The sequence below is a fragment of the Pyricularia grisea genome, chromosome I (assembly GCF_004355905.1).
Source record: "Pyricularia grisea strain NI907 chromosome I, whole genome shotgun sequence".
In the NCBI taxonomy this organism is placed as follows: Eukaryota; Fungi; Ascomycota; class Sordariomycetes; order Magnaporthales; family Pyriculariaceae; genus Pyricularia; species Pyricularia grisea.
Window position 1 is genome coordinate 4,130,854 of NC_044973.1, and position 25,958 is coordinate 4,156,811.

The following is a 25,958-nucleotide window of genomic DNA, read 5'->3' on the forward strand; positions in this document are numbered from 1 at the left end:
AATGTATCGATCGCGACTCGGCGTGGGGGAGAAAGCGAAATGAAAAAGGAAGAGTGAGATATAGATCAGTCCAAGTTTTGCCGGCTGGCATATGTTTTTATCTATTGTAGCTGCCTACTTTGGGCAAAGCTAGCAAAGCCTGGCTACAAAGTTAAGTGTGAAACTTTTCCCCCCTTGTTCGTTTCTTGACTGTCGACCTTGTAAGGCGGGCGCATGGAAGAATGACCCCCTCGTTATCTCTCGTCATCTTTGTTCACCCCTGCGTACCGTTGGAAGGTAGCACGTTGTGACTGGCAAGGCTTGTCTTTTTTCTTTTTCTTGTTTTTTTCTTTTTTTTTTCTCTTTTTTTTTTATTCAGAGAAAGAAAAAAGGTCGATGCGATAGTATTTAATGTTATTGCTTCTTTTCTCATCCTCCTTCTTTTTCTTCTTGATACTTCTATCCCCCACTCATCGCACAAACCGACACATTCATTCGTTATCTCGGTTGACAGCTTTTAATCTATCCGAACTTGACCGCGATAATCGGACGTTTTTTTTTTTCTTTTCTTGAACTGTGATAACCTTCGCTTTCGGGTTTTTTACTATCTACAACCAACCAAAAAAAAAAAAAAAAAAAACCTCAGAGAAAGACAATGGGTGACCAGCTTCAAACGCCACAAAAGCCGTCGCCTGAACCGTCCATATCGCATGGGCGAGGCGGTGCTGGAAACATCAACCCGGACGCCACAAAGTACGTCGACGGTGAGGTGACTAGGACGGGCGTCGAGGGTACTCATGGCGATGGGGCGTATAGCACGGGACGAGGAGGTATGTTATATGCACCTTTTTTTTTTTTTGTTTCACTATTAGATTTGTCGTTATATAAATGTTTCGTGATGTTTATTCCACACTTTCTGTTTTATTTTTTTTGGAATTACGTTGGCAAGCATAAAAAATGTAGTTTTTTTTTTTTTCATTTTTTTTTTTCAAGATGGACACATGCCGCTGGTGACCTTTTTATCTAACGTTACTTTTTTATTTTTTTTCCCGCCCCAAAAATAAAAAAAAAGGTGCCGCCAACATTGGTGACAAGGGCGTCAACTCTACGGGTCGCCTGGACAAGGACAACGTGCCAGAGTCGGCGGTGAGACCTTCCACCGAAGGCCAAGATTTTCATGTCGGGCGTGGCGGCGCGGGCAACGAGCACGTCACTCCCGCTCATGTTGCCGACAAGAAGTCTGGGGATCATCCGATAGGGTTGGCCGACCGGTTGAAGGCCAAGATGTTTGGGGCTTTCAAGAAGTGAGCGAGTGTATTGCAGGCAAAAAAGGATCTTGAGGATGAAGGCATATGAATTGATAATGGTGATGGTATAAGGGGGAGAGAGAGAGATTAGCCGCATGGAGTCTTACTGTTTTGGTTTTTGAATATTTAACACACTACCACTCCCACGGTCGTTAACGATATTCACGTCCAAATAAAAGATTGGAAGAGAGAGAAAAAAAAAAAAAAAAAAAAGCTGCCACCGCGGCGATATTTACATATTTACATTCTTTGGAAAGCAGTTCCATCCGGTTGGTTGAGCAGACGCAAATGACAACTAACAATCAAACAGCGAACCGCCTATCCTCCCAAAACAAAGGCATTTTGCCTTCTAAAAAAAAGAAATCTCCCATCAATCTACGGTTCCGTCTCCTCGCCGAGATAGTCGTAGACGAGCCTAAACTCGACCTTGTCTTTACCCTTTGAGATGACGACGTTCCTCGCATACCGCCTCTCGCCGTTGATCATCTGGAAGCCCCAGATCTGGGTGGCGGTCCAACCGTTGCCGACGCTCTCGGCCAGGCTCTTGATGTGGGTCTCGCCGTTGGGGCCTGCCTTCTCCTCATCGCCCTCGAGCCAGTTGCTGCGCAGGTGCTCGTCGTCAATGTCGGCAGTCGAGATCCACGTGGTGCGGCCGCGGACGGTGCCAAACACCCAGTCGGTGTGCTCGCGGGCCACGCCGTCGATGCACCGGATCTCGGTCGTGCCCTTGACGCCACCCGTCGCCGTCTGCACAATGTCGATGTGCACGACGGGGTCCGTCGACGTCGAGGGCGGGTTGGGTGGTCCCTCGTACATCTTGACGTACAGCGTCACCGTCGACATGCCGATGCCCTTGCGCACGAACCAACCGATGCCCTGCAGCGCCAGTCCCGGGTCCGGGCTGTCCGAGAGGGTTTTGTTCTGTGGTGCTTTGGGTCAGTTGTGTTTTTCTTTTTGTTATTTATTATCAATCCCGGTATTCAAAAAAAGAAAGGAAAAATAAAACACACTTACCATAAGCCACTTCCCGCTTAGATCCTTCAAAGTCTTGCTTGATGGGGCCGCCATGTTTGCTTTTATGCGTTGCGCGCCTAGTAAAATGATTCCGGTGGCTGTCTTTTTGGTGCTGGTGTTGTTGAATGTTTGACGCGGGGTAGAAGATTTGTCGAAAGATGATCCTTCCTAACTCAACGTTTTTAAACAAAGAGGCAAAGAGGGAGAAAAAAAAAACCCCTCCAACCAAAGACGACAACCACAAAATATATCAAGTGTCAAGGTAAAGAGAAATTCTCTTTGTTTGCTTTCGGGTCGACTTGCACTTGAATTTGGTATCAAAAAATAGGACGAGTCTCCCGTGAGTTTATTTTAAGCAAACAACAGAGGATCGAAGATTCGGGAAGAGAAGGAAAAAAAAAAGAAACAGAAAGACGGGACGACTCCTTTCGTGCCCGTTTGAGTGTATAATTTGATGTCAGTAGGTCGATGAATGATAGCAAGAGAGAAATTACTGTTGTCGAGAAGGACGACGGATTCCATTTTGTACTGCCCAAGATACTAATAATTTATAATAAACCCTCGTCCAAACCAAAAATAACACTTTCCCTCCCCTCAAGTCATGTTGTGCCATGCCATCTCCAATGATTCCTATAGCGTTTTTTTTGTTCCGAACTCGTGAGGGGGAACTTTCACAGGAGCCGAGGCTCAAAGGAAAAGGAAAAAAAAAAATGAGACTGTAACTGGGTATTACTATACAACACAACAAAAGAACAAAACGAAAAAGGAAACCCAAAACAGAAAAACCACAAATCAGGCAAAAGTCGCAACGTCACTTAGACATCACTCACCCCCCCTGATCCCAGCCGCAGTCTTGGCTTCTGGGGAAAATGGATGATTTCTTAACGGAGACGGAGCGACAAACATATACTAATAACCATAGTGCCTACCTTGGTATGTAATGATGAGAAGGGGAAGTACCGGGAACCCCCTTCTCAAAAGGGAGCTTCACCATAGTATTTTACCCCACATCGAAAGAACATACCGTAGTAAACCACCCACCACCCCCCCTTCACATCGGAGTGGCCTCCAAAAAGCTGCCTGTAACCAAACAAGAAGCTTACCCCGCGAATGATGTATGTGCACTTGGCAGGGGCGGCAAAGGGAACAATACACATGTGCTAAGCTGCCCCTCGTGTTACTTACTGTACTATTGTTATTGCCAGTAAATTACAGCAGATTAAACGAGCTAGGTAGGGAAGGTCATTAATACTGCCTACTACGTAAGGTCAGGTAGGTAGGTACACTTTTTAACCTACCTACTTGACATCCATGTCAACCCCGGTTTCTGGAATTTCACCACCCGTCCCCGGATCCCCAAGGTGCTTCCCTGTTTTTTTTTGTGTTGTTGTAAAGCCCGCTAGCCAGCCGGATATAGTAACAGTACGCGGTACGCCGTATAGAACCACTTATCGATATTTTAAAGGTCGGATCGGAACAAAACGATGCTCTGTCCAAGTTTGCAAGACCAACAAAAAAACACCAAGAAAAAACATCGGCAAAACAATAAACAAGGCCAACCCCGAAGATAAAACCCTACAGGCTGCCTCAATCCCTGTAGGTTAAAAAAGAAAGAAAAAAGTTTAATCTGTAAGAAAAATGAGATTGCCTTTTCAGACTCTCCTGGGTCCAACCCTCCAACCGTCGTCCCACCTATATTTATGTCCTCTCCCTGACTTAATAAAAAATAAAAAATAAAACCAAGACCCGAGTTCTCGTCGCAAGTCAAAGAGCTACTGTGAGTTTGGCAGCCGAGGCGGTTGACACGCAACTCGACGCGAGTAATGGATCAAAACATACCACGTAGTACATACGTAATAAAAACAAAGAAATTAAGAAGAAAAAAAAACAGATCCAAGTGCTGATTTGTTCATGACAAGATCGCAAAAAATAGATGCGACTTTTATTTTATTTTATTTTATTTTATTTTTTAAGCGAGTTTAGGTAGTTTTAGATATTAGGTCGCCCAACTACGTAATAGGCATATGTTTGAATGGCTGGGAAGAAAACAGATGTGGTATAAACCCAAAGAGAAAGAACAAATCAGATGAGATGACAACAAAGGTATTATACCGAGGACGGAGAAAACCGCATAGAACATGGGATATTAAAGCCAAATATTAAGAAATAAAGGGGGGGATAATGAGGAAAAGAAAGTCAAAAGAAGAAGAAAAAAAAGGACGACAAAATAACAAAAATAAAGAAAAGAAACAAAAGCGGATATCCTAAATATACACGGCAGATCGGCTACAGTATGAGCAATAGCAATGAGCCAACTCAGCCCAAGTGCCCCGTCAGGGCCAAAAGTACAATAAATATATGCTATACCGCCAGCGGAAGCCTTGCTGTCATGACGACCCGAGAGCGGTTCGCTACTTTTGATTTACCTTCTCATCGCCACTCCTGTGCTTCGCCTTTCCTATTTTTGTCATGAGTTCAAACGTAGTATTTCCCCACCACCACCCCTTTACACTCTGGCGAAATACTTTTTTTTTTTTTTTTTTGTTTTTGTTTTTTTTCTTGCGTCCAATATGGCGCGATTCTGTCCTCTCACGGTTACAGTGTTGACCTTTGAATCGGCTCAAGGGCTTAGACTATCTGACTCCAGTTGAGGATGTCACAAAGGTTCAACTCATGACACGCTCCAAAAACGGCCTGCCTCGGCCGAAGAATCTCTTTTTTGTTTTGTTTTCTGCGCGAAGCCGCATCGTATTGCGTTGCGCCTTGTCCACCTTGTCATCTCTTGTGGCTTTTTATGCCTGTACTGGCCCCAATCAAGCCGGCCACCAGTTCATCTTCTTGTAGCTTTCGATCACCTCCTCGAGTAATTCCTTGGTAATCTTGGGCTTCTCGTATTTGAATCCAAGCACCGTCTCGAGTCGAGAGCCGTCCATGCTGAGGTCCGTGTCCTTGAGAAGCTCCTTCTCCATGAATGGAGTCAGAGGACCCGGTCTGCCGATGCCTGCTTGCTCTAATAGTTCCGCCCATGGTCCCAGCATGTTGTCGTTGACGTCGTCGACGACGCTGTCCATGTTCATCCGGGCAAATGTGCTGATCAGCTGCCCTTGGAAGCCAGTCTGGATACCGAATATGTCTCCGATCAACTCGGCCATGACACCCTGGGTTGTGACACCTTTGTCAACCACGTTGAAGGTTACAACCTCGCCCATTGTTTTGTTGTCCCAACCCTTTTTGCCAGCATCGTACCACGAAGCCATGTCCCACAGTGCCCGAACAACGTCACTTATGTGGACCGTGTTTGTGCGCAGGTCCTTTGTCCACAGCCATTTCATCTCCTCATCTTTCTCCTTGTACACGCGCGCCATGCAGAGCGCCGTCGCAACCCACTGAGAGGCATAGGGTCCGTAGACGTGCGCCAAACGGGCGATCACGAGATTCAAACTGTGGCATAGCGGGTTCGTTAGATGTTTGTCTAACCAAGGCTCACGTTAGAGTAGGCTCTCTATCCGCAAATCAACTCACCCCTCAATCTTTGCCAGTTGCTCCTCGGCCTGCTGCTTGAACACAGCAATCTTGCTCCATGGCTTTTGCTTGTCTCCCTCTTTGCTTGGCTGTGAGTCGGGCTTGTACACCATTCCGGTGCTAAGCTCGACAAACACCTTGATTTTGCGTTTGGCTGCCTCGTTGCCGAGGGCGAGTGATAAGCCCAGCGAGCGCAACTTGTAAACCTCATCTTCTTGCGAGTACCTGGTTTCGCCTCCGCAGTTGAACACATAGTCCCACTCTTTCCCGTCTGGTCGGTCAAATATACGCGCCATAGACTCTGCGGGGTAAAGGTCCCAGTGTAAGCTTCCAGACTAATTCCAGGGGCATTTCTAGGAACCAAAGGGATCTAGGTGTGGCATGGAAACTTACCCTTTCTGCTTGCATCTGCCTGCACGAATTTGTCTCCGGCGCAAGCATCTTTGAATTCAGGAGCGAGCCAGGCCAGCTGAGGCAACACCTTGTCCACTACCCTCACTTCTGAAGCCAGGCCATTTTTATGGATGTGCAGAGCCAGGAACCGACCAATGTATCCCAACCCGCCAATGATGAGAACCGAAGGCTTCTCAGCCATGGTTGTTGTGGCGCGATGCTCGCTGGGGAGGATGCAGCAACTTGCGGGAGTGGTGGTAATGCGAGAGGTAAAGGGTGGGCGTCGAAGCCCGATCGGGGTTTGTTGCTTCGATGGCTTGTTCTTTTGTGAATGGAATCTTTTCGTCTAATCGTGAATGTGTAGCTGTGTTGCCTTTTTTTTCTTTCTTTGCAGCTTGTTTTTATTTTGTTTCTCTTTCCCCCCTCCTTTTATTCTTCTTTTCTTTCTCTTCTGGCAGCGAGTCGGTGAGCTGTATGTGCTTGCTCGAGCGTGGGGGACCGGACGTGACTGGTCAAGTGTGGTAAAGAATATGTGTTGTCTAGTAGCCACAAGTACCCAGGCACCAAATTGCGAAGGTCTTTTTTTCGCGAACGGCTGGACGGGATCGGGTGGTCCTTTTGGGAGAGTAGAAAGCAAATAAGCAAGAGAATTCCAAATGAAATAAATCAAAACTTTTCTGACGAGGGAATTCAGAAAGCGAGAGGCAATGTGCCGAATAAACCGGGTAAAAGACTATAATGTCAATCAACGAGGTTTACTGGGTACAATCAATGTTGGCAAGGTGTGGGCGTGTGGTGTGGTGTGGGATGATTTGGAGACCATCGGCGCTCGAGGTTGGGTAGCAGTTGGATTAGGTAAGGGTTCGCGGAGAGGTTCGAGGTAGTACCTGGGCATCTACCCAAGGTAGGTGTACCTAGGTATGTATGGTACGGATGAAAGTATATGGCAAGCAAGGTATGGCAGCCCAGGCTTCCCCTCCACAGCAGGGGAGAGGCTGATCAGAGACGTCAAGGACAGGGTGTCGGTCATGCAGAGGATGTAAAGAAGGACAAGGGCTCGTAGCAAGGAGAAGAGGCCTCAAGTGGATCCTTTTATGCAAGGTAGAAAGGAGAGAGGGCACACGCCTTTGTTAGGTTGTTTGGGAAGGGCTAGAATCCTCTTGATTTCTACTTCTAATTACCGGTAATCCGGGGGCCACCAGCATAGCATGGCCTTTGGTTCAGTCCAGCATAGGTAATGACGAGCACGAGGATCTCAAATTGTGTCTTGTTCTTTCAATGCGCGTTTTTCTCTCTTTTTATCTATTCGTAAGGTCCAGCTTTTTTTTTTTTTTTTTTTTTTGGGGTCTGAGACGTCCGCCGACCTGGTCTGTAAATTATCCCAGGGCCTGTCGGTGGCCCCACTTGGTACGGAGCAAGCCCGGCCTGAAGACGTGGACGGTACACTCGCTATTCTCAGTGACTTACTTCGCTTTGCGGAGCTTTCATGTAACCCCCAAAAAGGAAGAATGATTTCGCAATGAGAAAACACTGATGTGTTATCAAATATCAACCCAGTTGCTACGGGTGAAGGCTTTTCCTGCGTGCGTGTCGTCCCAACCATGCAGGTGGCCTGATTGCTGACAGGTCATGATCTGACTGACTGACATCAATACCTTGCGCTGGTGCCAACGAAGGAAAAGAAGAAAAAAAAAAGAACAAAACCAGACAAGCACCGGCACTTTTTTAAATGCTCACTAGAAAAGCTAGAGCGAGCTGGAAGACAATTTGCCATGTGTACAAAGCACGCCAATACGGCAAGTGCAAGAAACGGGCTTTGTCCGCGCAACCGGTCGGCAGATGGTTCCATCGCATCCGGTTTCCCGTCTCAGATCACCAATGCAGGTAGCCGCCGCCGCGTCGCAATCTTGGAAGATCAAATTCTTTCTTGACCAAAACTAGCCAAAAGAAAACAAGGTTAGCTTTCAATGATGATGTTCGCTGCAATTACACACAGTAATATTTTGACACACAACCCCGAATAGCTTCCCAAAGGTACTCACCGAGCCAAGCGGGACTAAACATGACCTTGGCTGACATGTAGGTAAGGTACCTACCTACACAAGCTACCAAGGTGTACGGTACATACCAAAGCTAAACCTTAGCTACCTACCTTATTTTACCGGTACATGAAATTTCCACCACGAACAAACATGCAGGCGAGGCGCTACATGAAACAAACAGAGAAGGAATTTCCACCCATCGACCGCGGAAAGATTATTCCGTCCCTGCAGAGAAATTAAGCGCTCAGTTCCCCTTTCGCGCGGGTTTTCCTTCGTTGGTTTTTTTTTCTTTTTTTTTTTCAGTCTGGCGCAGTGAACGTTGATTCAACAACATCATCGAGCCTACGTACGCCCATGAACCCCGCTGCTGTTCCTAACCTTTCCACACACACACCCCATGCCAAGTACGGGCTTGTTTCTTGCCGTATGTAATTACAATACGCAAATGCAACCCGCCGCCGCTCAGGGTGGAGTTTGTGTAACCCCTGCAGAGGTCTTTTTTCAGGGGTAAGGTGAGGTGTGCAATTGCCAGTCTTAGGGGATCCACTCTACTCCCGTCTCAGGGGTTCATGTCCATGACACCTAGCATGTCGAATATGTGGATGGATACTGCAATAAAATAAAGCTGCAGTCGAACTTTTTTTCTACACTTGAATTTCCTTTTTAATGGTCCATCACCAAACACGCCCCTCATACCGGTAGGGGCTTTAGGCAAGCACATTGTCGTTCCTCGCTTAATTAATCAACCTGGAAAGGATTCTGCCCCTGCTTCTAGAAGTTTTTAAGTTTTTTTCTCTGTCCGGCAGCTTTATCCGCAAAGTTTTGCCCGTAGTACGGTTGCTGCGGTTGTGGCCGTTTCCTCACCACCGTCCTGAACCTGAACAGAAACGACAAGGACCCTGTAACACCCCCGGCTGAAGAGGGGTTGGTCCGGAGGGGTTTATGTGCATGTTTGTTAACCCTCTAATGACCATGATTGATTGCGAGGCAGCCTAACCGTGGTTCTTCTTGATGCCAATACTTTGTACACTATATGATCTAACAAGAGAGAGGACACGAAAAAAAAAAAAGACATCGGACAAATTGACACCTTGTCGGTAATCTGCGACGATGAACCAAGAACCCTTTACCGCAGTCTCTTGGTTGGATGGGTCTAACACAAGTGCATGCGCCTTTTCGTCATGTCACGCCATCCGACGTTCTCTCAATTTACCTCGCTCATTTAGCTTTTTGCTTTAAACACATCAATTTACGCTAGAATAACAATAGAGAGAATAGAAGATAGACGTTTGATTGTTAGGTCCATAAGATATACAATGACAGGCTCAAACCCCATCGATCAAATAGTTTAGGCTGGGTTCCCTGGTCGACTAGTTGATGGCTGTTATCTTTTTTCTTCTTTTCTTTGATCATTATTTTCATCTTGTCTTTTTTTCTCCCCTTTTAGTCTACTCTGGTTTATATTTACCCAAGGCAGATATACTTTACGTAGTACGTGGGATGGGCAAGCTGAGGTTATAGTGTCTTGAGTGTGTTGTTGCCCACGCAAGATCCATTCAATGACATTTGGGACAAGTAATGAAAAACTATCGAAACCTTGAGATGAGATCTTCATTGTCGGTCAGTTCTTTTGGTTCGGCAGAAGGAAAAGCAGGGGAAAAGAAAAAAAAAAGAAAAAAGAAAAAAGAAAAAAAGTCAGCAAAGCAAGCATCACGACTAATTAGCGAATTGCCCTAAAAGAGTAAGTATCTACTATCTAATGGTAGGACTCCGGGGGTGTTTTTTTTTTTTTCCTAAGTTCCACAGGGATGCTCGCCATATCCGCAACAAAAATTGACGTCTATTGCTTTTAAGAGCTATTAGATCTAGCAACGTGGTACCGAGCATCAGGACCCTCCTCCTCCACCGTTTCGGGGAGTTATTAACGAATAACAATGCCTTAATTGTCACTCTTTACCCACTTGCCGTACAAGAACCAGGGGAGCAGCAGCCCATCCAGAATAGTGTGATATTGCCGCCCGGGATTTATTTCCTGGCTTCTTCACTAGGACAGTCAAGCCCGGCAGGCAGAAAGTGAACGGCGCTACTGCCACCTGGAAGTCGAGATTTCATTCATTATTCATGCTCGTGTTGCCGCGATGTAAGGATCGGTGGAAGAAAATTACAACGAATGTAAGAAAAAGAAGAAGAAGAAAAAAAGGAAACAAATGCCCGATCCACCATGTTGGGACGGATTGATTACACACCTACCTAAATCGAACTCGATGGTACCTGAAATCTGCAGGCACCATCTCCGCGGACTGTGTCATGTAGCCCGGCACGGTGTAGGGTAGTAAATATGGACTGCAATGTCAATCAAGGCTATACGTTGCAGCAAGCTGCATGGCTAAATTGGACATACAACTCCAAGGTACCTTGACTTTGTTAACCTGGTCGGTAGGTACAACTTGGAAAGACGGAGCGTGGGGGTTTCTCAAAAAAAAAGTTACTTCATAGTCGTTGCATCCAATGCCACCCTGTAAAGCCCAGCCCCAAAATTCCCATACTCGAACAGTGAACAATGATAAAACCCCGGATTTATATCCTATGTTTTTACTCCGGAGATCAACCCAGATTTCCCGTTCGAATCTCATTGGTTTTGACGCACGATAATGTTTCTCCCAATATAGCCTAGGGATATTTGAAAGTTGCAACACAGCTTCCAAGCTCGGCTGGCCTGACCAGACAAGCCAGGCCATCCGACCCAATTTGCATTAGATAGTTTCTTTTTCCTTGTCTCTCGGCCAATGCCTTGCCAGACCAGACTGCATCCAAATTCTCGCATCCATACATCCCCTCTGTAACTTTGGTGTAGTCATCATCATTTGCCTTTTTTGTGTCTTCATCATGACGCTTCGTTACGGAAGTGACAAATACAGCAGCCATCCCATGTTCTATCGCATGGTTGTTCTCGGGGGGTAAAAGAGAAACCAGCCTCCGTGCCACCCAACGCATCCCCCTTCGTTGCGGTCAAATCAAAAAACATACTCGTCTAGACCACCACCCTGGTGCCCAATCACCCTTGCAGGTTTCATCACCTCTGCATGCTCCCTATGATCTCCCTCTGCGCGTCGCGATCCCTCTGGCCTTCGCTGAGGCTGCCGAGCGAGCGAAGATCGCCCACGACGTCCTTGGCCTTGCCAAAGTAGACCTCCTGTAGCAGGTTCCGCATTTTGAGTTCCATGTCCTCGACTAGCCGACCCAGATTAGCAATGTGGCTCTCGTCTCCCTCGGCCGTTCGCATGTCCTGCTCCAACTGCCGCGTCATGTTTCCGCTCAGGTTCATATCGCCGAGCGCCGAGTCACCGCCACCCGCCGAGAGGGTGAGTATCACGGTCGAAGTGAGCCGGTACGTTGTTGAGCGGCCACGCTCGCTCGCCTCAAAGACGTGGATAGAGTCCCAAACGCCCTCATTGCTGCCGCCTTGAGGAGCCGCTGTAGTTTATGGTGTGCATGATCGTATCTCGTCAGTATTGTCATGTCGAAATCTGGAAGCATCGTGCCCCGTCGCCGGTGCAATGAGGAAGCAAGCCATTCAAAGTAGCACCGCACCTTTCTTCAACAGTACTACGCCTGCAAATCCATCATCCAGGTTCCAGAGGTACACACTCGATACGCCGCCCTCGTAGTACAAGTCCCGGTAAACGTCAAAGGCCTCGTTGGCCTTGATCTCCATCTTGCGGACCCTCTCGCCAGGGACACCTAGCTCGCCGGCACCTTCGTTGCCGCCCTGGGGACCGACACCACCCAGACCCCCGGGACCGTCATCGAGCGGCGGGTCGAACTCGTTGGACCAGGGCGAGCGGTACGAGTCGCCATCGCGGTTGTAGTCGCACAGCAGGTATTCACGGCCCGTTTGTTTACAGCGCCGTACAGTGAGCGGCTGGTCGACTGACGAGAGCAGATCTTCAGTAAGGTCGGGCACGATGGTCATGAGGCCGTTTAAGTGCCGTGTGGTATGCTTCGGATCGAGGCGCCGGAGGAGGTCCCTGTGGTAGCGGGGTTGTACAACATGCTGTTAGAAAAGTCTTGCCTGATCACCATTTTTGGGAAGATTAAGCAGCTCTGTAATCCCTCGAAATGAACAAGATGGGAGTGAGAGGCTACGAAACAGTAGTCTCGGGATGCTGGGGGGTTTTGATAGACTCAATGGCGCAGTGCACATGGCGACAGTTGAACACTTACAGCGCCGAATCGAAAGGGTCTGCAGCCATCTTAGCAGTCTGCTGTCTGCCTTGACAGCGAGGTGTTTTTCAACTTGTAGCTTGAGTCTCTCGGTGAGAAATATGGCGGCTTGGCAATCTTTGGTCAATTGCAGGATGAACAATTGAGAACCGAAAGATGGAGGTGGAGAGCTTGTCGTCAATACAAGGTCGCGCAGTCCTGATGCCTACAGGGTAGCTGGCTTCTACCCCTCTGTCTCGCAGGGGGTGCGGTTGACTTCCACTGCTGCGAAATGCGCGGGAGGGGCAGGGTTCGGGGTATGCACGGACCAGCCATCACTGACATCCAGGATTAGTGCTATACGAAGAGTCAAGGATATGTTGTACTGTTAAATGTGTAAACTTTGATAAGGTCTCAGTTAATTACACTCTTTTACCATCTTGAACAAGAGCTCCATCCTGCGGCACCATTGCAAAGTGGATGGCAGGCGACAGTAACAGTAAGGACAGGCTGAGAACCAGCAAATGACAATTAACAAAAAGCACCGCTAACATGCTGCGGACAAGGATAAGAGCGCCAATAGACAGAAATTAGCGAGGCTCTCAAGAGCCCGCAAGAGCTTAAGCTTGTTGTTTTTTTCTTCTTCCAAATCAGGCATATAACAAGCATTGCCCAGTCCGAATACAAAATCTCCGACCTCGACTCCTGTTCCCACTGACATCCAGAAAAAAAAAAGAAGAAAAAAAAAAGAAGAGGCCCAGTATCCACAATCCTGTACAGTTCATCCAGATCAGGACGAATTTCCAGCAGCCCTGTGAAAAGGTCTGGCCAACTCCGCTCGTGAAATAAGTTCATGGACCTCCAGAAATTCCTTCTCGGTCCGCTGCGTTCGCTCAACATCCTTGCCAAAAACTCCGAAACAAATCGCTGGGACAGCAGTAGCCGGAATCCGACGAACCAGCTAGACAATCCGCTTTTTGCATATCAGGCAGTCCATGGGCTCCTCCCATGACTTTTGGCCGCCGACAATTGATTCTCTCATATCTGTGATCTCGATCACTGGCGGGGTGAGATCCATCCTTGTCTTTGCCTCAAAGTGCCCCTCATACGGCTTGTCCGCCTTCCTCCTACCCCTACCCCTGCCTCTGCCTCCCTTCTGCGGGACCGGCGTGGGATTTGGAGTCGACGTGCCCCTTCTGGCCCTCGGAACTGGCGTCTCGGATGGTGCTACGGAGCTCGCGGGCTCCTCGGAAGTTTTGACTATCGGCCCGTCCGTCTTGACATCATCCATCTTGATCTCCACATCTTTGATACTCGTCGCCTTGACATCAATAGATTGCTGGGCTGATGCGGCCGCGCCTGGCTCCGTTGGGCTCAGCGGCCGTCGCGTCTCCTTTGTCTCCTCCTTCACCGCAACATATGGCTTGTCAGCACCGAGGCGCTCCCATGTCTTAAGCAGAGCGTCGTGAATCAGACAATCCTGGTGCAGCCAGTTCCCACAGTTCTCCTTGGAACATCCAATCAGTATGTTATCTGGGTTTGCTGGTTGCCCGCAGCTGCATATCGTCTCGACAGTCTACAATCCCGAAAGCCACCGGTCAGCCATTGAAACATATTTCCGAGCCTAGCTAGCTTTCCAGCTGCAAAACAGCGAGCTTTCCGGGTTGTGAACGTACCGATAATTCATTTGTCCTGACATCAAGCGCTTGTCGCCAGTATAGCGCGCCTTGCGTGTCGTCGTCGTCGTTTTCGATCATCTGGTTCACCTGTGCCTGACTGGTTACGCTCACCACATTGATAACGTCCACTGCGATGGTTTGTTAGCTACCTTGGCGACATACATGTTGCCTGAGGGGGTTGTTGGGGCCATACTGTGGTTTGAAGCAATCAGTTCGGCTCGGCCATGGTATGGTTGCCGGCCTTTGGGAAATTTCTTTCCATCTACCGTGTGTTCAGGGAGCTCGTCTGGCCAGTACATCCAGTAAACGCGGGCGTATACGTGATGCTCGTCGCTGGCTCGAATCTCAAGAATCCGTGCGACCCAATCCTCATCTGTATTCGACTTGACTACGGGTTGGCCCTTGTTTTCGGTCGCTTTGATACGCTCGATGGAAGACTCGTTCGCAACGAAGATGAACCCTTCGCTGAAATATTTGACGCCATTTACTGCGTCAGAGTCCGCTTGTTAGCAATGTATAACATACCCAATCTACAGCGTCGGGGCTTCAGACTCACAAACAAAGCTGTTGTATCTCGTCATATCCATCCATTTCTTAGCAGGCTCAATAGCATAAGGTACGTCCATGGTCTCGTGTGTCTTGAACTTCCCGGTCGGCGCAAAAGGGGAGAGTTGCGTCAACCTCTTACGCCACGCCTCGACATCCTCCTCTTCATTTCCGCCGGCCTTGTGTCTCTTTTGGGTCTTAAGCTCCTTCTCCTTGGGATCGACGAGCCGAGCCTCAAAGGGGCAATCGGCACGCGTGTCATCCACGGTATCGGTTCGCGATCGCTTTTTGGAGGATGACATTTCGGACTCTGGTTCAGGAGGATGTGCTGCCTTTAATTGCGTTTCGTTTTTGTCTTTTTCTTCTTCCTATTGTTGACGGTGTTGGCGCGTGGGGCCGACAGACCCGACTTGTGCCAATGCTAAGCAACTTCGCGCGTGATAGTGGGAGCTGTGGACGCGTTCGAGGTATTCGGGGGCGAAAGGCTAGTCGGCCTCTTTCTGAATTGATGAGATGCTCGGCCGGGCCTCGAAAGCAGTGCTGTCAAGCGAGATCGGCGGCGTTGGTATTTGGTCGCCGGGGCAGCAAACGCGTCGAATGAAAGCTCCACCGGATGGAAGCTGTCTGTCGAGCGACCGACTGGTCGGGCTAGTAGCAAAGCAAATCAAGCGGGCAAGATTAGAATCTCGGATGCTCTGCCGTCGCTCTGGCGATGTGATACAAAAAGCCAGACAATTAGTCGGAAAAAGTCAATTCTCCTGGCGGTGTTGGTGAATGATGAGAAAAAAAAAAAGTAGGAACCGTTTTCCCAAGAACAAATCGTGTGGCAGAGGCGAATCGTCGGCGCAGAAGGAAGGTGGCTGGGGCGACTGTACCGCACCTGTGACGACCCATCCAAGATTTATCCCGTTGCGCAATACCCCCACAAAAGGATAATTGTCTTTCCGGTAAAATTATTTATAATTGCTTTTCTTTTTTTTCTCGCTTTTTATTTATTCTCTTTGCGCCTTTTTGTCTGTTTATTTCTCAGATGTGAAGCAAGCAGCGCAATTGATGGGGGGCCGAAAATACCAGTTGGAAAATGGGTTGTCGATGATGCGAAGAGGCTCGGCTGCAAGTAGGTACCTAGGTAAGCAACAGATTGGCGGTTGCTCTGTCGCAAAAGTCTTAAAGCAGTAGGTTGGAAAGTGGGTGCTTGCGCATTCGATCGCTTCGGACTCTTTTTTGGGATGACCGAACTTCTGAGCTCGGTTGGCCCGCCCACTTTGTCCCCCTTGTCATAATCTCGCAAGAAGTGGGAAGGATCACCAAGCAAAAGATCCAATCAAACATGGGCCCTTGACACTGGTTCGTGAATTGTCGGCGGCATTATTGACCCGCTAGCTGACATCAAAGGCCTTCCTTATTTGGGTATTTCCTGGTTCTAGCCATGAAGGCGTCGCCGCTGGCAATTGAAGCTGGCAAGCTGGTCAGTAAGCTCACTACAGCACGTAACTCGTGTCAGCCATGGCGTACGTATGAACACTATCCGTCGTCATCCACCCGCTCTTATACAACGCGAAATATTGTAAATAGTACGCGGGGGGCAAAATCCCCTTGAATAAAGCGCCATCGCTATGCAAAAATTAAGACATAATGTTGTCCACAAATTGAGACCACCCCATATTGTTATACATAGATATCGAGATGAACCCTGAAAATGTCCCCGTAAATCAAAAAAAACACGTCTACATCCCCCCGACTTCACGCTCCGTGTCATGGTCATCTTCGTCGTCGCGACCCCCAAGAATAGGCCCTCGGCCTTCGTCATCATCGCTTTGGAAACGACCGTCGTCGAAAGACTCATCTTCATGCCTCCGATAGCCCTCAATGACCGCAGCAAGCCTCTCACCTTCGACCTTGCCCCTGTCGACATTTATAAAATAAATCAGTGGTGCAGGAAGCCCCACCATGGCGGCCAGGAACCAGAAAGCCGGCCGAATCTCCTCTGTGGCATCGATGATGGCTCCGACAATCGCAGGACCGAAAATACTTGAGCCCTTGTCCGTGATGGCGTACAGCGCATAGAAGGCCGCCTCGGATCCGGGCGGGATCAGCTCACCGTACAAGGATCTGCAGTATCCACTCAGTCCTCCCAGCACGAATCCGTATACCGCCGCGAGCGGGAACATCTCCCACGGCTTTTGAAGGCCTAGAACGCCCCAGTTCTTTACAAACGGGAGGTAGCCCATCAGTCCATATAGCGGAATAAGCTCGAACAGTGCTATGCACGCTAGGATCGTCTGATGCGGTCTGAGCCCGAGTCGCCGCGAGATGAAGGCCCAAGAAAATGCACCTGCTATACCAGCTGTTGTTGAGATCACGTTGATCATGGCGAGTGCCCAAGGCTCCATACGTAGCTGTGTTTTGGCGAACAAGATGGCCGTGGACGACGTGGTCGCGATGGCATCTGAAAGAAGAAACCAGGCGCCTAGAAACAGCACGATGTCTATCAGACGCCGTGCCAGAGAGACAGTACGAAAGAGTGCCTTCCATGCGTATAAAGTATAAGAAATAAAAGCTGCGACGCCACCACGGCTCGATTCTGCTGCCGCTGGTAACGGAGGCCCCGGTCTTGGCCTGAGCCACATTGCAGCAGGGATAGTAAATATAGCCCACCAGGCTCCGACAAATAATAACACGACCCTCTGAGACCAGGTCGAGTTTCTGAGCTTGAACACGATGGCGATGGCAATGCATTGCACAAACAGGCCAGCACAGTAGCCAATACCAATGCCTTTGGCTGAGATCTCGGTCGATAGCTGCAATTCGATCGAGGTGAGCTCTTCCTTGGTGTGGATCCTAGACAACGCATAGTGGTCGTCATGCTCATCCGCTAGGAGGTGCGAGGATGAATTCCGCATTTGATCCTCTGATTCGAAGTCGAGGTCGTCATTGGTCGCCGGCTCCGCGTACTCAACCCTTGGATGGTGCCTAACCAACAAGGGGAGAAACGAATTGAGCAAGACAAAAGAGGCGCCAAACGAGGTGTTGGAGATTATGGCGAGAATTGCGCCAAGTAGATAGATATCCTTGCTGACGAATATGTATGCCATGACGCTGAAGCTGCCAATCCAAGCAAATGCCAAAAGTAGCTTTTTGCGATAATTACCGTGATCTGCAGCGCAGCTTATGCTCACGACCAATAGTGCCTGCAACAAGACACTGACGCTAAATGTATACATGGCAAAGCTGGCGGTGTTGATCTCCATGCCCAAGACGTGGACCACGCACTGGTTGTCGTCATTTCCGCCGTCTGGGGTCTTGTCGTAACTTGCCTTACAGGGCGATGTTTTATCCTTGAGAAGGACACCATTCTCGCGCGCAAGACTTTCAAGCAGGATTGGGATAAAGGAGCCGATAGCTGCAACAAACACGTCTGGGTCAGCACGCTCTAAATCTGGGCCGAGATAACCCGAACCCAAGAAATGACATTGTATATGATATGGTTTGATTGAGCCTACCGCAGATCACATACGTCTCCGCAGCAAAGGAATACATATACCAGCCGGCAAGCTCTTTTTCGCTCGTCGGCCTCGTGTCCTCGTCTGCATATTGTTCGCCACCGTACGAGCGCCGACGGCTATGTCCCCTTTCCGTCGAGGTATCCATGTCGGATTCGGAGTCGGATTCGAATTGGGATCGCGAATCGCTTCCTGAACGTTCGTCGTCGGCCTCGAAGGATGAAGAATATGAGCGGAAAGACCGCTTTGAGGCGTGGGAAAGCCTGGAGAACAGGCGCGGAATTGTCGGCCTCTGCGGTTGTGGATGGCGCAAGGGCGTCGGCGGCAGTTCAGGGTTGCGAGGCGCCATCTTTCGGCTGAGTTCAGCAAAATAACCTAGCGCCTATCACGGTGTCTCAACTGTACCACCCCCCGCGCGTTTGGGCGCTAAGACTCGCCAGCCCAGTGGGATGGCTACCTTGGCTTTAGGTGCCTTGAACCCCAACCCAAACGCGATGATGACGCGACCACTCAAAAGTTGCAACACAATGCACGTGTCGGAAAGGCTGGGTGAATTGAACCGTAATACTGAGCGCGAAAGTCTTATTGATTGGTAGGCAAACAAAAAAAAAAAAAAAGCAAAGGTATGGTAGTGTATGAAATCGGAAAAAGAAATCTGCAGCAAGCCCAATTGATCAATCAAGGCTTAAGCCCGGGATTTGGGCCGGCCCATGTCGTCTTTTTGCCTGCCTGGTTGTTGCACCGCAATTAGCAACGGCGCCATTGGTTTTGGTGCCCAACAAAGCCAGAAAACGATACACGGCTACTGGTGCTGCTTGCTGCGTGGAGGAGCAAGGTTTTAGCTTGGCGACAAATGCATTTGTTCGTTTCGTCAGTCACCTTGGACTATGGAGCGTTATCAAGTCAGGCATGCCAGGTTTGTTTCGTGGTCAGCTGGCCAAACTCGCGACGATTGACTCTCTCTCCCTCTCATGGGCCTTGCACAACCCAAGTCTTGCCGGCCCTCCACCGTTCGGCATTGACTATTTCGTTCCCACCAGGGCGCAGTAGGACTTACGCAGGCCAAGGCAAGGCCATGCCGTCCGTACCTATTCGTAGGTGTGCAAGCTCTTCTACTGTCGGTACTCTGGACCTGTTCTGGCAAGTCTGACAAGCTGGTTTGCAGACTATCTGTGCTTCGAGCGGCGCTAGAGTACATCTCTGCATCTTCATCACCTTTTTGTACCACCCAACACCTAAAGTGGGTGCGGGGTTGGGTTCGCATCGCGATGGAGACAACTGACTAATTGGTTGCGGATCCCGAGAACGTGGAGCCATGGGTGCCTTGTTATTCGTAGGGGCCCATAGTGGTCACAGGTACTCTGGAGACTGAACCGCATCGGGCCGACGATGTGGATTGCGCTCGAGGGATAGTCATATCAATGACTGAGGACATAAAACATATCTATATGTGCAGTAGTGTGGTACGCATATCTTCTGATAATGTGTGCGAAGTAGTATCGATGGATGAACCAACCCCATAATTTCCCCCCATTGATCTTCTTAGTGCCACCGTGTGTTACTCCACAGTCCACCCATACCTGAGCCCGTTCAAACCTCTGAGAGTTTACTTCCTGGTCCATCCCTACTATGTAATTAACCCGTCGAATCATGCGTCGGCCTTTTACGAAGTACGATGCACAAGTGGAACCATCAGCCATCATCTATTCAATCCGCGGAAGCTGATCATAAGTTGGGATAAAAGGGCACCTGGCACTCAAGTCCTGTTTATAAGTCGCAGACCAGGTTACAGGATGCCTCTCTATCTAGGGACGTACAATAGAAAGTAGTCCAGCGCATGAACCCATACCTAGCGATTACACCAGTATGATTCGATACCAGGGGTCACAACTGAGCACAAAAGAAAGAAAAAGAAAGAGAAAAAAAACTCAAATTGTGTCCCGGAGAATTTCAGCTTGAGCTCGCACATTTAAACCTTAATTTTGTGAAACTTTACACTTCGAAGGTAGCTACTACGTACCATAGTACAAGAGAGGTCTGTACATAGTTTATGGCGGATAATACCAAGTTTTACCACATGTCGTCGTCATTTCCAATACCCTAGAAAATACTTGCATCTATCTTATCTTGTCTGACAGGTAAAAGCCCAGGATATCCTGAGGCAACGTCGATATCGTATCCCGGCAAGATGCGCTGCCAGGTCCCTTTGCTTTTTTCTTCTTCTTCTGTCTGCTGTTCACCAAACAGCTCAACAATGGGCAAGCGACCGGCCTGTAAAGAAGGTCAATCTCAACAAGGCAATCCCGGTAATCTCACGACTAGAGCTAACCCAATAATGCATCCTCGCCCTTAACTCCGCCGACCAACGTCCCAAGTAAAAGTAGAGCGATGAGTGTGCGTCGAGACAACCTTGTAGCCCGCCTCGGTCATGTCGAGCTCCCTGGACCGGTCGAGCAGCGAATTCAGCTGGAGCATGACCTCGTCCAGCTCATCCGCCGGTTCCTCGGGCTTCCACGCCAAAAACCTATCCAGCGCCCGGATCCACGTTATGTAAGCCGCCCCCAGCGTCGCTTGCCGGCTCATCTCGTAGGCGGGGATCTCCTTGGCGGCCTCGACGTCCTCCGACGCCACCAGCTTTGCGCCGCGCTTCTCCAGTAGGATCCGGAGCATCCCGCGCAGGTGACCGGTCAGCTGGTCGCAGTCGCCGAGGTGCCAAGAACAGGCGGCAAGGACCGTGCCGACGAGTAACGAAAGCTCCGGGGGCCGTGAGGATGCAGACGACGAGGCGTCTCCAGGCCTGCCCAGCTCCCGGATCGCCATGTTGCAACCCAAGAGGATCTTCCTGAGAACATCGGGGGTAATGGGCGACGTCCCGTTCCAGTGGTCGTGGTTGAAGGCCACCGAAGACGCGATGCCGACGTGGCGGATTGCGGGCTCCGTATATATGCTGCGGATCAGGGTCTTCTCAAACGCAGGCACGTTGTTGGCCAGGTGTACCATCTGCATGTTGAACTTGAAGTGCGCAAGTCCCGAGCTCTCGGCGCTGCTCAGCTGGGACAAGAAGCTAGGCGGCGGCCGCACAAGGCTGTTCAAGGAACCAGGCCCGAGAGGCGGCTTCGCGGATGGAGGGTAGTTATTAAACTGGGCCAACGCTGCAACAATACGCCCGTCAGTCGCTGACTGGCTCGGAGCCTGTGCCGGAGCGCTAACATCATCCAGGTAGTCGCATTTCCACCCAGACACGGAGCATTGAAGACATCCGGGCCGGGTCTCGTCACATTTGCGATGCCTTTTTCTGTAGCAGGACAAAAATGGTTAAAAAGGAGAGATGACACAGGTCAGCCCGGCTCTTTTTTCATATTTTTTTTTTTTTCTTCCGCCAATAACCTACAGTTCGTTATGACCCAATGAATGGCCCAACGTGACTTACTTGCAAGTGCGACATCCTGTTCGAGATTTTAACGCGCCCTGCGCTCTTGGGCGCCGCCTTTTCCGCTCATCAGTCTGGCTTGATGCGGTGGCTGATGCGGGAGCAGACCCCGCTGTTGCAGGTGTTGGTACCTGGCTTGCCTGGCTGGCCATGATTTTTCTTTTTCTTTTTTTTCTATTTTTTCCCCTCCCTTCTCCCTGGTCTACTTGAGCTTGAACCAGGCTTTGTATGAGTACCTTCTAAATAGGTACCTAGCTAGCTAGCTTCAATCGTGCGTGTACTAAAAAAAATATAAAAAAAAGGCAATTTTTATCCCAGCCTTGGTCTAGTTGGGATTATAAGGACGCAGGTTGTAAACAATAGTTAGCGCCAAATGATCAGAAGAGGCGGCCTTTTGCTCCCTTGTGGAATGGGAACACGAAGGGAGGGGAAGTCGACAAGAATAAAAAGGGGGCAAAGAGTACAAGCCCGCCGCCCAGTCGGCGGTAAAATCTGGCCGCTTCGGTGTGGAAACAAACGGGAATGGGGCATCAAGGAGGCTAGTCTCCATGCTTCGTAACCTGGGCATCTCCACTTCAGCCCGTCAGCTTACCCGTCCCCTGGCCGTGATTCTTTGTAATACCAAACCTTTCGTTAATTGGAGAGGTGTTTCTCGGCTGGGTCAGCACGGGAGACATACCTCGCCAAAATATCTTTACGCCAATGATCAATTGTTGCTACAAGGGTACAAAAACGCCTCTCAATGCTTCCGATTGGCCCAGCTGAGGAATGAAGCCGGCCGGCATTTTTCTCTTGTCCGTTCTGCCCACCTCAGCTTTTTCTGATAGCTTACACAAACTTTTGGTGAATGGCAAAGCGAGGAAGAACCCACACCACGTGGGCCTCGTACCGTGGTTTGTCGCTTCAAAGGGCGAGGTGAAGCGCCGCAACCGTCGGTCCATCAACCAGACGCCTAGCCTAGCCATGATCCCAGCTGTGATGATAGATGATAATTCCCGGGGAACCTGATTCCCCTCTCCTCTTGCGCAGACCAGACCTACTCCGGCCTTCTCTTGACAAACTCCTCCAAGTCCGCAGCCGTAGCAACTCCCAGCACGAATCTCCTCCGGTCGTCGGTGACGACGGCGAAGTCCTGCTTCTGGCCGCCGTGATGGGCGCCCTCGAAGAAGGCCTCGAGCTCCTCGAGCGGGGTGTCTGGCGTGATGGCCGTGTACTTCCTCCCCTTGCGCTTGAAGGACGTCATTGCCGTCCGGATCTCGTCCTCGGGCTTGGCACGGCCCGACTCGATCTGCTGCTGCAGGTGCGGTATGGAAATGTAGCCGAGCAGCGCGCGCGTGTTGCTATCGACGATGGTCAGGTGCGTGTACTCGCGCTCAAAGGCTTCTTGCAGCGCGAGCCCGATCGGGTCCGAGGGGTTCAGGGAGAGGGCGGCTGGCGGGTCCAGGTCAGAGACTACAGCCTGCGTATTACGAGTGCGATTGTTTTTTTTAGCTTGAATTCCGTCTAATGGTGGCACGGTACAATGCGAACAATGACGGCTCAATATCCACGGAGGGATATCTAGGACTAAATATCCAAAGAGAAAGAAAAACCAAGATGGTGACTGTGGATAGGTTTCTCAGCATCACATACCCCTCTATACCGCGACGCCCATTTTGACTTGAAAGGTTGAGGCGCGTTCGCCTCTGAGCTGCCACTAGGTTGCGACATTACAGCTGTCATTGATATATCTTGTGATCGTTGACAATTTAGGCTGGAAACCGGTTTTCTCTTCCGTATGCGCGCGGCTGTTTGTGTGATTATAGCGTGAAAACTTCCGATGAAACGCTGACGGGAGGCTTCTCGCAGCTAACATCGTCACACACTACCTAAAGTGGGTACAATAGGTATGTGGGGTTAACGCCCTTTGGTTCATGAGTCTCTGCTTGCGAATGTCAATTGATGCGGGGCAGCTTATTAACCACAGCCTTCTTCTATTACCAGGCTTCCTGAGTGGTATACCTAGCTTGCTAGGTAATCAATGGAATAATTTTGACTTGTACGAAACACACGCGAGGTCGATAGGTCCAAAAATCGATCACGCAAACTTCCACCTCTGGTAAAGGAATTCCCAGCAATCAAAAATCAGACTGGGCGATTTCAGCCCTGGCGCGTATTACTGTAAAGATGGGGGAAAAGCACACATCGTCTCGCACCATTCGGGAGACAGCACCATACAGGTGTTTGCTCTCGGCTATTATTGTAACAACTTAGTACCATGTATCCATCCCACATACCTTATCTGGATACCTTACCGACGAACCGGTCTAGGTACCTGAGGGCCTAAGGTAGGTATTTTGGTGCTTACCTAGTGGCACCCAGACAAAAGCTGGGTCATAAGTAACCCTTCTCTATCTCTAAACCCCGATTAAGTCCGTTGTAGCCGGACTCCTTTTTTCGTATTTTCATATGGTCGCGGCAACAACTTCTGGTTCTTTTCCTTGATTGATGACTGTTTAATTCATCGTGCGCAACTGTAGAGTTCTTGATCTCGTTGTAATCCTACCTGCCTATTTGCTACCGTGTCACACCAACTCAATATCATCGAAGGACATATCAGCCGAGTGAGTACTATAATTCACACCCTTCAGCAACGCGTCAGGGCCCCAATTATGTGCAGACACCCTGGTTTCGACACATACAGGCACCTACAAACTACAAAAGAGTTGAGGAAGCCAGCGCATGACAGTAAAGCTTTTGATGTAAAGCTAACAATTCATTGAACTTGTTGTCAGATCCAAAACCGGATTAAATCATGGCCACTGGTACCAGCACTGGAGGTCCCCTGACGAGACCCAATGGCAAGATTGAGCTGTACTCAGGACAGTACTATGCCTCATGTGCCATGGGTGGTCTCCTAGCTTGCGTAGGTTTCTCATCTTCTTATTGGTGGTCAGGACAGTAGGACAATACTCATTTTGCCAGTTCGTTATAGGGCTTGACTCATGCTGCTGTCACACCGCTCGACCTGGTCAAGTGCCGCCGTCAGGTCGATGCCAAGCTTTATAAGAGCAATTTGCAAGGATGGAGTGTCATTTACCGCGGTGAGGGCATCCGTGGAATCTTCACAGGCTGGAGTCCCACACTTTTTGGATACTCAGCTCAGGGTGCATTCAAATATGGCTTTTATGAGTTCTTCAAGAAGAAGTACTCGGACGTGGTCGGTCCAGAATACGCTCACCAGTACAAGACGGGTGTGTACCTGGCTGCGTCGGCGTCGGCCGAAGTCATAGCCGATGCCGCTCTGTGCCCCTTTGAAGCCGTCAAGGTCCGGATGCAGACAACTATCCCGGCGCAATACAAGGGCACTTTTGATGGCATCAGCCAGATAATGGCCAAGGAGGGCGCGTCTGGGCTGTGCAAGGGTATTTATCCTCTATGGGGACGACAGATCCCCTACACCATGATGAAGTTTGCCTCATTCGAGACAATCGTCGAGATGATATACAACAGGCTTCCCTATGCCAAGGACGAATACAGCAAGCTTGCACAGACCGGCGTGTCTTTTACCGGCGGCTACCTCGCCGGCATCCTTTGCGCTGCTGTATCGCACCCGGCAGACGTCATGGTCAGTAAGCTGAACGTCTACCGTGAGCCAGGTGAGGCAGTCGGTGCAGTGCTGTCGAGGGTTTATGGGGATATCGGATTCCGCGGACTTTGGAACGGACTTCCAGTCAGGATTGTGATGGTGGGCACGCTGACTGGCTTGCAGTGGATGATATATGTATGCTCTGGTTCTTTGTCCCTTGTTTTATGCCCCTGCATCCTGTTTTACATCTGCTGACATGACTGCCGCACAGGACTACTTCAAGATCTTTATGGGCTTTCCCACCACTGGTGGCCCGGCAAAGCCGAAGAAGGACTAAACTGGAGCGAAGTTTACATCGCTGAAAGTCAGCTGACTTCACATCCGCGTGATTAAAATGGAATTTTCTTTGTCTTTGTTTTTCATTCCTGGCAGGTCTGCGAAACCGTTCACGGCTCGTTAATACCAATTGGGATGACATTTTGCGAGCAAATTGGTCTGAATAGGCTTAGTGGTGCTGTTGGGGGTGTGTACAGCTTGAAAAATAGAAGCCGGATGCAGAACCTCAGACCAGACGTACTTCGTACGTCACCAGGCAATCGCCGGTCAAAGCCAAGATTCTCATCATTGGAGCCACAAGGAACTGAGGAAGCGACCCAATAGAAGTTAAGACGACTCCGGTCGTTTCTCGGAAAGGTTTATGCAGGTTTGATCGAAGTGCGTACAGTAGTCTCGGGACGGTGTGCGGAGTGTTGGTGTTTGTCAGTTTTTCTTC

The 25,958-nt window shown here is 49.6% G+C and overlaps 9 protein-coding genes across 9 annotated transcripts; 2 read left to right on the forward strand and 7 right to left on the reverse strand.

Moving 5' to 3' along the window:
- Positions 1-569: 569 nt before the first annotated feature.
- Positions 570-1,499, forward strand: PgNI_06306 (uncharacterized protein). The gene is made up of 2 exons (XM_031126330.1): positions 570-809; positions 1,052-1,499. Exons 1-2 carry the CDS (start codon positions 635-637, stop codon positions 1,285-1,287), a joined length of 411 nt encoding a protein of 136 aa, XP_030982075.1. The 5' UTR covers positions 570-634; the 3' UTR covers positions 1,288-1,499.
- Positions 1,471-2,755, reverse strand: PgNI_06307 (uncharacterized protein). Its single transcript, XM_031126331.1, has 2 exons — positions 2,301-2,755; positions 1,471-2,207 (listed from the first exon to the last, which is right to left on the reverse strand). Exons 1-2 carry the CDS (start codon positions 2,352-2,354, stop codon positions 1,662-1,664), a joined length of 600 nt encoding a protein of 199 aa, XP_030981806.1. The 5' UTR covers positions 2,355-2,755; the 3' UTR covers positions 1,471-1,661.
- Positions 2,756-4,800: 2,045 nt separating this feature from the next.
- PgNI_06308 (uncharacterized protein) lies at positions 4,801-6,974 on the reverse strand. The gene is made up of 3 exons (XM_031126332.1): positions 6,216-6,974; positions 5,823-6,123; positions 4,801-5,741 (listed from the first exon to the last, which is right to left on the reverse strand). The coding sequence occupies exons 1-3, from the start codon at positions 6,415-6,417 to the stop codon at positions 5,114-5,116; spliced, it is 1,131 nt and encodes a 376-aa protein (XP_030981811.1). The 5' UTR covers positions 6,418-6,974; the 3' UTR covers positions 4,801-5,113.
- A 3,807-nt stretch (positions 6,975-10,781) lies between these two features.
- On the reverse strand, positions 10,782-12,658 carry PgNI_06309 (uncharacterized protein). The gene is made up of 3 exons (XM_031126333.1): positions 12,482-12,658; positions 11,849-12,285; positions 10,782-11,731 (listed from the first exon to the last, which is right to left on the reverse strand). Exons 1-3 carry the CDS (start codon positions 12,508-12,510, stop codon positions 11,331-11,333), a joined length of 867 nt encoding a protein of 288 aa, XP_030981812.1. The 5' UTR covers positions 12,511-12,658; the 3' UTR covers positions 10,782-11,330.
- A 233-nt stretch (positions 12,659-12,891) lies between these two features.
- PgNI_06310 (uncharacterized protein) lies at positions 12,892-15,479 on the reverse strand. The gene is made up of 4 exons (XM_031126334.1): positions 14,696-15,479; positions 14,333-14,626; positions 14,137-14,267; positions 12,892-14,036 (listed from the first exon to the last, which is right to left on the reverse strand). Exons 1-4 carry the CDS (start codon positions 14,985-14,987, stop codon positions 13,422-13,424), a joined length of 1,332 nt encoding a protein of 443 aa, XP_030982230.1. The 5' UTR covers positions 14,988-15,479; the 3' UTR covers positions 12,892-13,421.
- A 782-nt stretch (positions 15,480-16,261) lies between these two features.
- On the reverse strand, positions 16,262-18,537 carry PgNI_06311 (uncharacterized protein; the record flags this gene model as incomplete). Its single annotated transcript, XM_031126335.1, has 2 exons — positions 16,262-18,088; positions 18,189-18,537. 2 exons carry the CDS (start codon positions 18,535-18,537, stop codon positions 16,413-16,415), a joined length of 2,025 nt encoding a protein of 674 aa, XP_030982229.1. The 3' UTR covers positions 16,262-16,412.
- A 1,479-nt stretch (positions 18,538-20,016) lies between these two features.
- On the reverse strand, positions 20,017-22,113 carry PgNI_06312 (uncharacterized protein). Its single transcript, XM_031126336.1, has 2 exons — positions 21,619-22,113; positions 20,017-21,483 (listed from the first exon to the last, which is right to left on the reverse strand). Exons 1-2 carry the CDS (start codon positions 21,768-21,770, stop codon positions 20,538-20,540), a joined length of 1,098 nt encoding a protein of 365 aa, XP_030982232.1. The 5' UTR covers positions 21,771-22,113; the 3' UTR covers positions 20,017-20,537.
- Positions 22,114-22,229: 116 nt separating this feature from the next.
- On the reverse strand, positions 22,230-23,495 carry PgNI_06313 (uncharacterized protein). Its single transcript, XM_031126337.1, has 2 exons — positions 23,251-23,495; positions 22,230-23,077 (listed from the first exon to the last, which is right to left on the reverse strand). Exons 1-2 carry the CDS (start codon positions 23,338-23,340, stop codon positions 22,655-22,657), a joined length of 513 nt encoding a protein of 170 aa, XP_030982231.1. The 5' UTR covers positions 23,341-23,495; the 3' UTR covers positions 22,230-22,654.
- Positions 23,496-24,111: 616 nt separating this feature from the next.
- PgNI_06314 (uncharacterized protein) lies at positions 24,112-25,955 on the forward strand. The gene is made up of 4 exons (XM_031126338.1): positions 24,112-24,221; positions 24,393-24,523; positions 24,593-25,381; positions 25,458-25,955. Exons 2-4 carry the CDS (start codon positions 24,413-24,415, stop codon positions 25,521-25,523), a joined length of 966 nt encoding a protein of 321 aa, XP_030982234.1. The 5' UTR covers positions 24,112-24,221; positions 24,393-24,412; the 3' UTR covers positions 25,524-25,955.
- Positions 25,956-25,958: the final 3 nt, after the last annotated feature.

What these genes read in the sequence shown, in the direction of transcription:
- PgNI_06306 (XM_031126330.1), top strand. Translation starts at nt 635, where the DNA reads ATGGGTGACCAGCTTCAAACGCCACAAAAGCCGTCGCCTGAACCGTCC. An exon ending in GTATAGCACGGGACGAGGAG is followed by an intron (nt 810 to 1,051) that starts GTATGTTATATG and finishes ATAAAAAAAAAG; the next exon opens with GTGCCGCCAACATTGGTGAC.
- PgNI_06312 (XM_031126336.1), bottom strand. Translation starts at nt 21,770, where the DNA reads ATGGCCAGCCAGGCAAGCCAGGTACCAACACCTGCAACAGCGGGGTCT. An exon ending in ACAGGATGTCGCACTTGCAA is followed by an intron (nt 21,484 to 21,618) that starts GTAAGTCACGTT and finishes GTCCTGCTACAG; the next exon opens with AAAAAGGCATCGCAAATGTG.
- PgNI_06308 (XM_031126332.1), bottom strand. Translation starts at nt 6,417, where the DNA reads ATGGCTGAGAAGCCTTCGGTTCTCATCATTGGCGGGTTGGGATACATT. An exon ending in GGCAGATGCAAGCAGAAAGG is followed by an intron (nt 6,124 to 6,215) that starts GTAAGTTTCCAT and finishes TTTACCCCGCAG; the next exon opens with AGTCTATGGCGCGTATATTT. An exon ending in CAACTGGCAAAGATTGAGGG is followed by an intron (nt 5,742 to 5,822) that starts GTGAGTTGATTT and finishes GCTATGCCACAG; the next exon opens with TTTGAATCTCGTGATCGCCC.
- PgNI_06307 (XM_031126331.1), bottom strand. Translation starts at nt 2,354, where the DNA reads ATGGCGGCCCCATCAAGCAAGACTTTGAAGGATCTAAGCGGGAAGTGG. An exon ending in TAAGCGGGAAGTGGCTTATG is followed by an intron (nt 2,208 to 2,300) that starts GTAAGTGTGTTT and finishes AAAGCACCACAG; the next exon opens with AACAAAACCCTCTCGGACAG.
- PgNI_06313 (XM_031126337.1), bottom strand. Translation starts at nt 23,340, where the DNA reads ATGACAGCTGTAATGTCGCAACCTAGTGGCAGCTCAGAGGCGAACGCG. An exon ending in GGGCGTCGCGGTATAGAGGG is followed by an intron (nt 23,078 to 23,250) that starts GTATGTGATGCT and finishes CGTAATACGCAG; the next exon opens with GCTGTAGTCTCTGACCTGGA.
- PgNI_06309 (XM_031126333.1), bottom strand. Translation starts at nt 12,510, where the DNA reads ATGGCTGCAGACCCTTTCGATTCGGCGCT. An exon ending in GACCCTTTCGATTCGGCGCT is followed by an intron (nt 12,286 to 12,481) that starts GTAAGTGTTCAA and finishes CCGCTACCACAG; the next exon opens with GGACCTCCTCCGGCGCCTCG. An exon ending in CGTAGTACTGTTGAAGAAAG is followed by an intron (nt 11,732 to 11,848) that starts GTGCGGTGCTAC and finishes CATAAACTACAG; the next exon opens with CGGCTCCTCAAGGCGGCAGC.
- PgNI_06310 (XM_031126334.1), bottom strand. Translation starts at nt 14,987, where the DNA reads ATGTCATCCTCCAAAAAGCGATCGCGAACCGATACCGTGGATGACACG. An exon ending in GAGATACAACAGCTTTGTTT is followed by an intron (nt 14,627 to 14,695) that starts GTGAGTCTGAAG and finishes ACTCTGACGCAG; the next exon opens with TAAATGGCGTCAAATATTTC. An exon ending in ACTGATTGCTTCAAACCACA is followed by an intron (nt 14,268 to 14,332) that starts GTATGGCCCCAA and finishes AAACCATCGCAG; the next exon opens with TGGACGTTATCAATGTGGTG.
- PgNI_06314 (XM_031126338.1), top strand. Translation starts at nt 24,413, where the DNA reads ATGGCCACTGGTACCAGCACTGGAGGTCCCCTGACGAGACCCAATGGC. An exon ending in TGGGTGGTCTCCTAGCTTGC is followed by an intron (nt 24,524 to 24,592) that starts GTAGGTTTCTCA and finishes AGTTCGTTATAG; the next exon opens with GGCTTGACTCATGCTGCTGT. An exon ending in GCTTGCAGTGGATGATATAT is followed by an intron (nt 25,382 to 25,457) that starts GTATGCTCTGGT and finishes ACTGCCGCACAG; the next exon opens with GACTACTTCAAGATCTTTAT.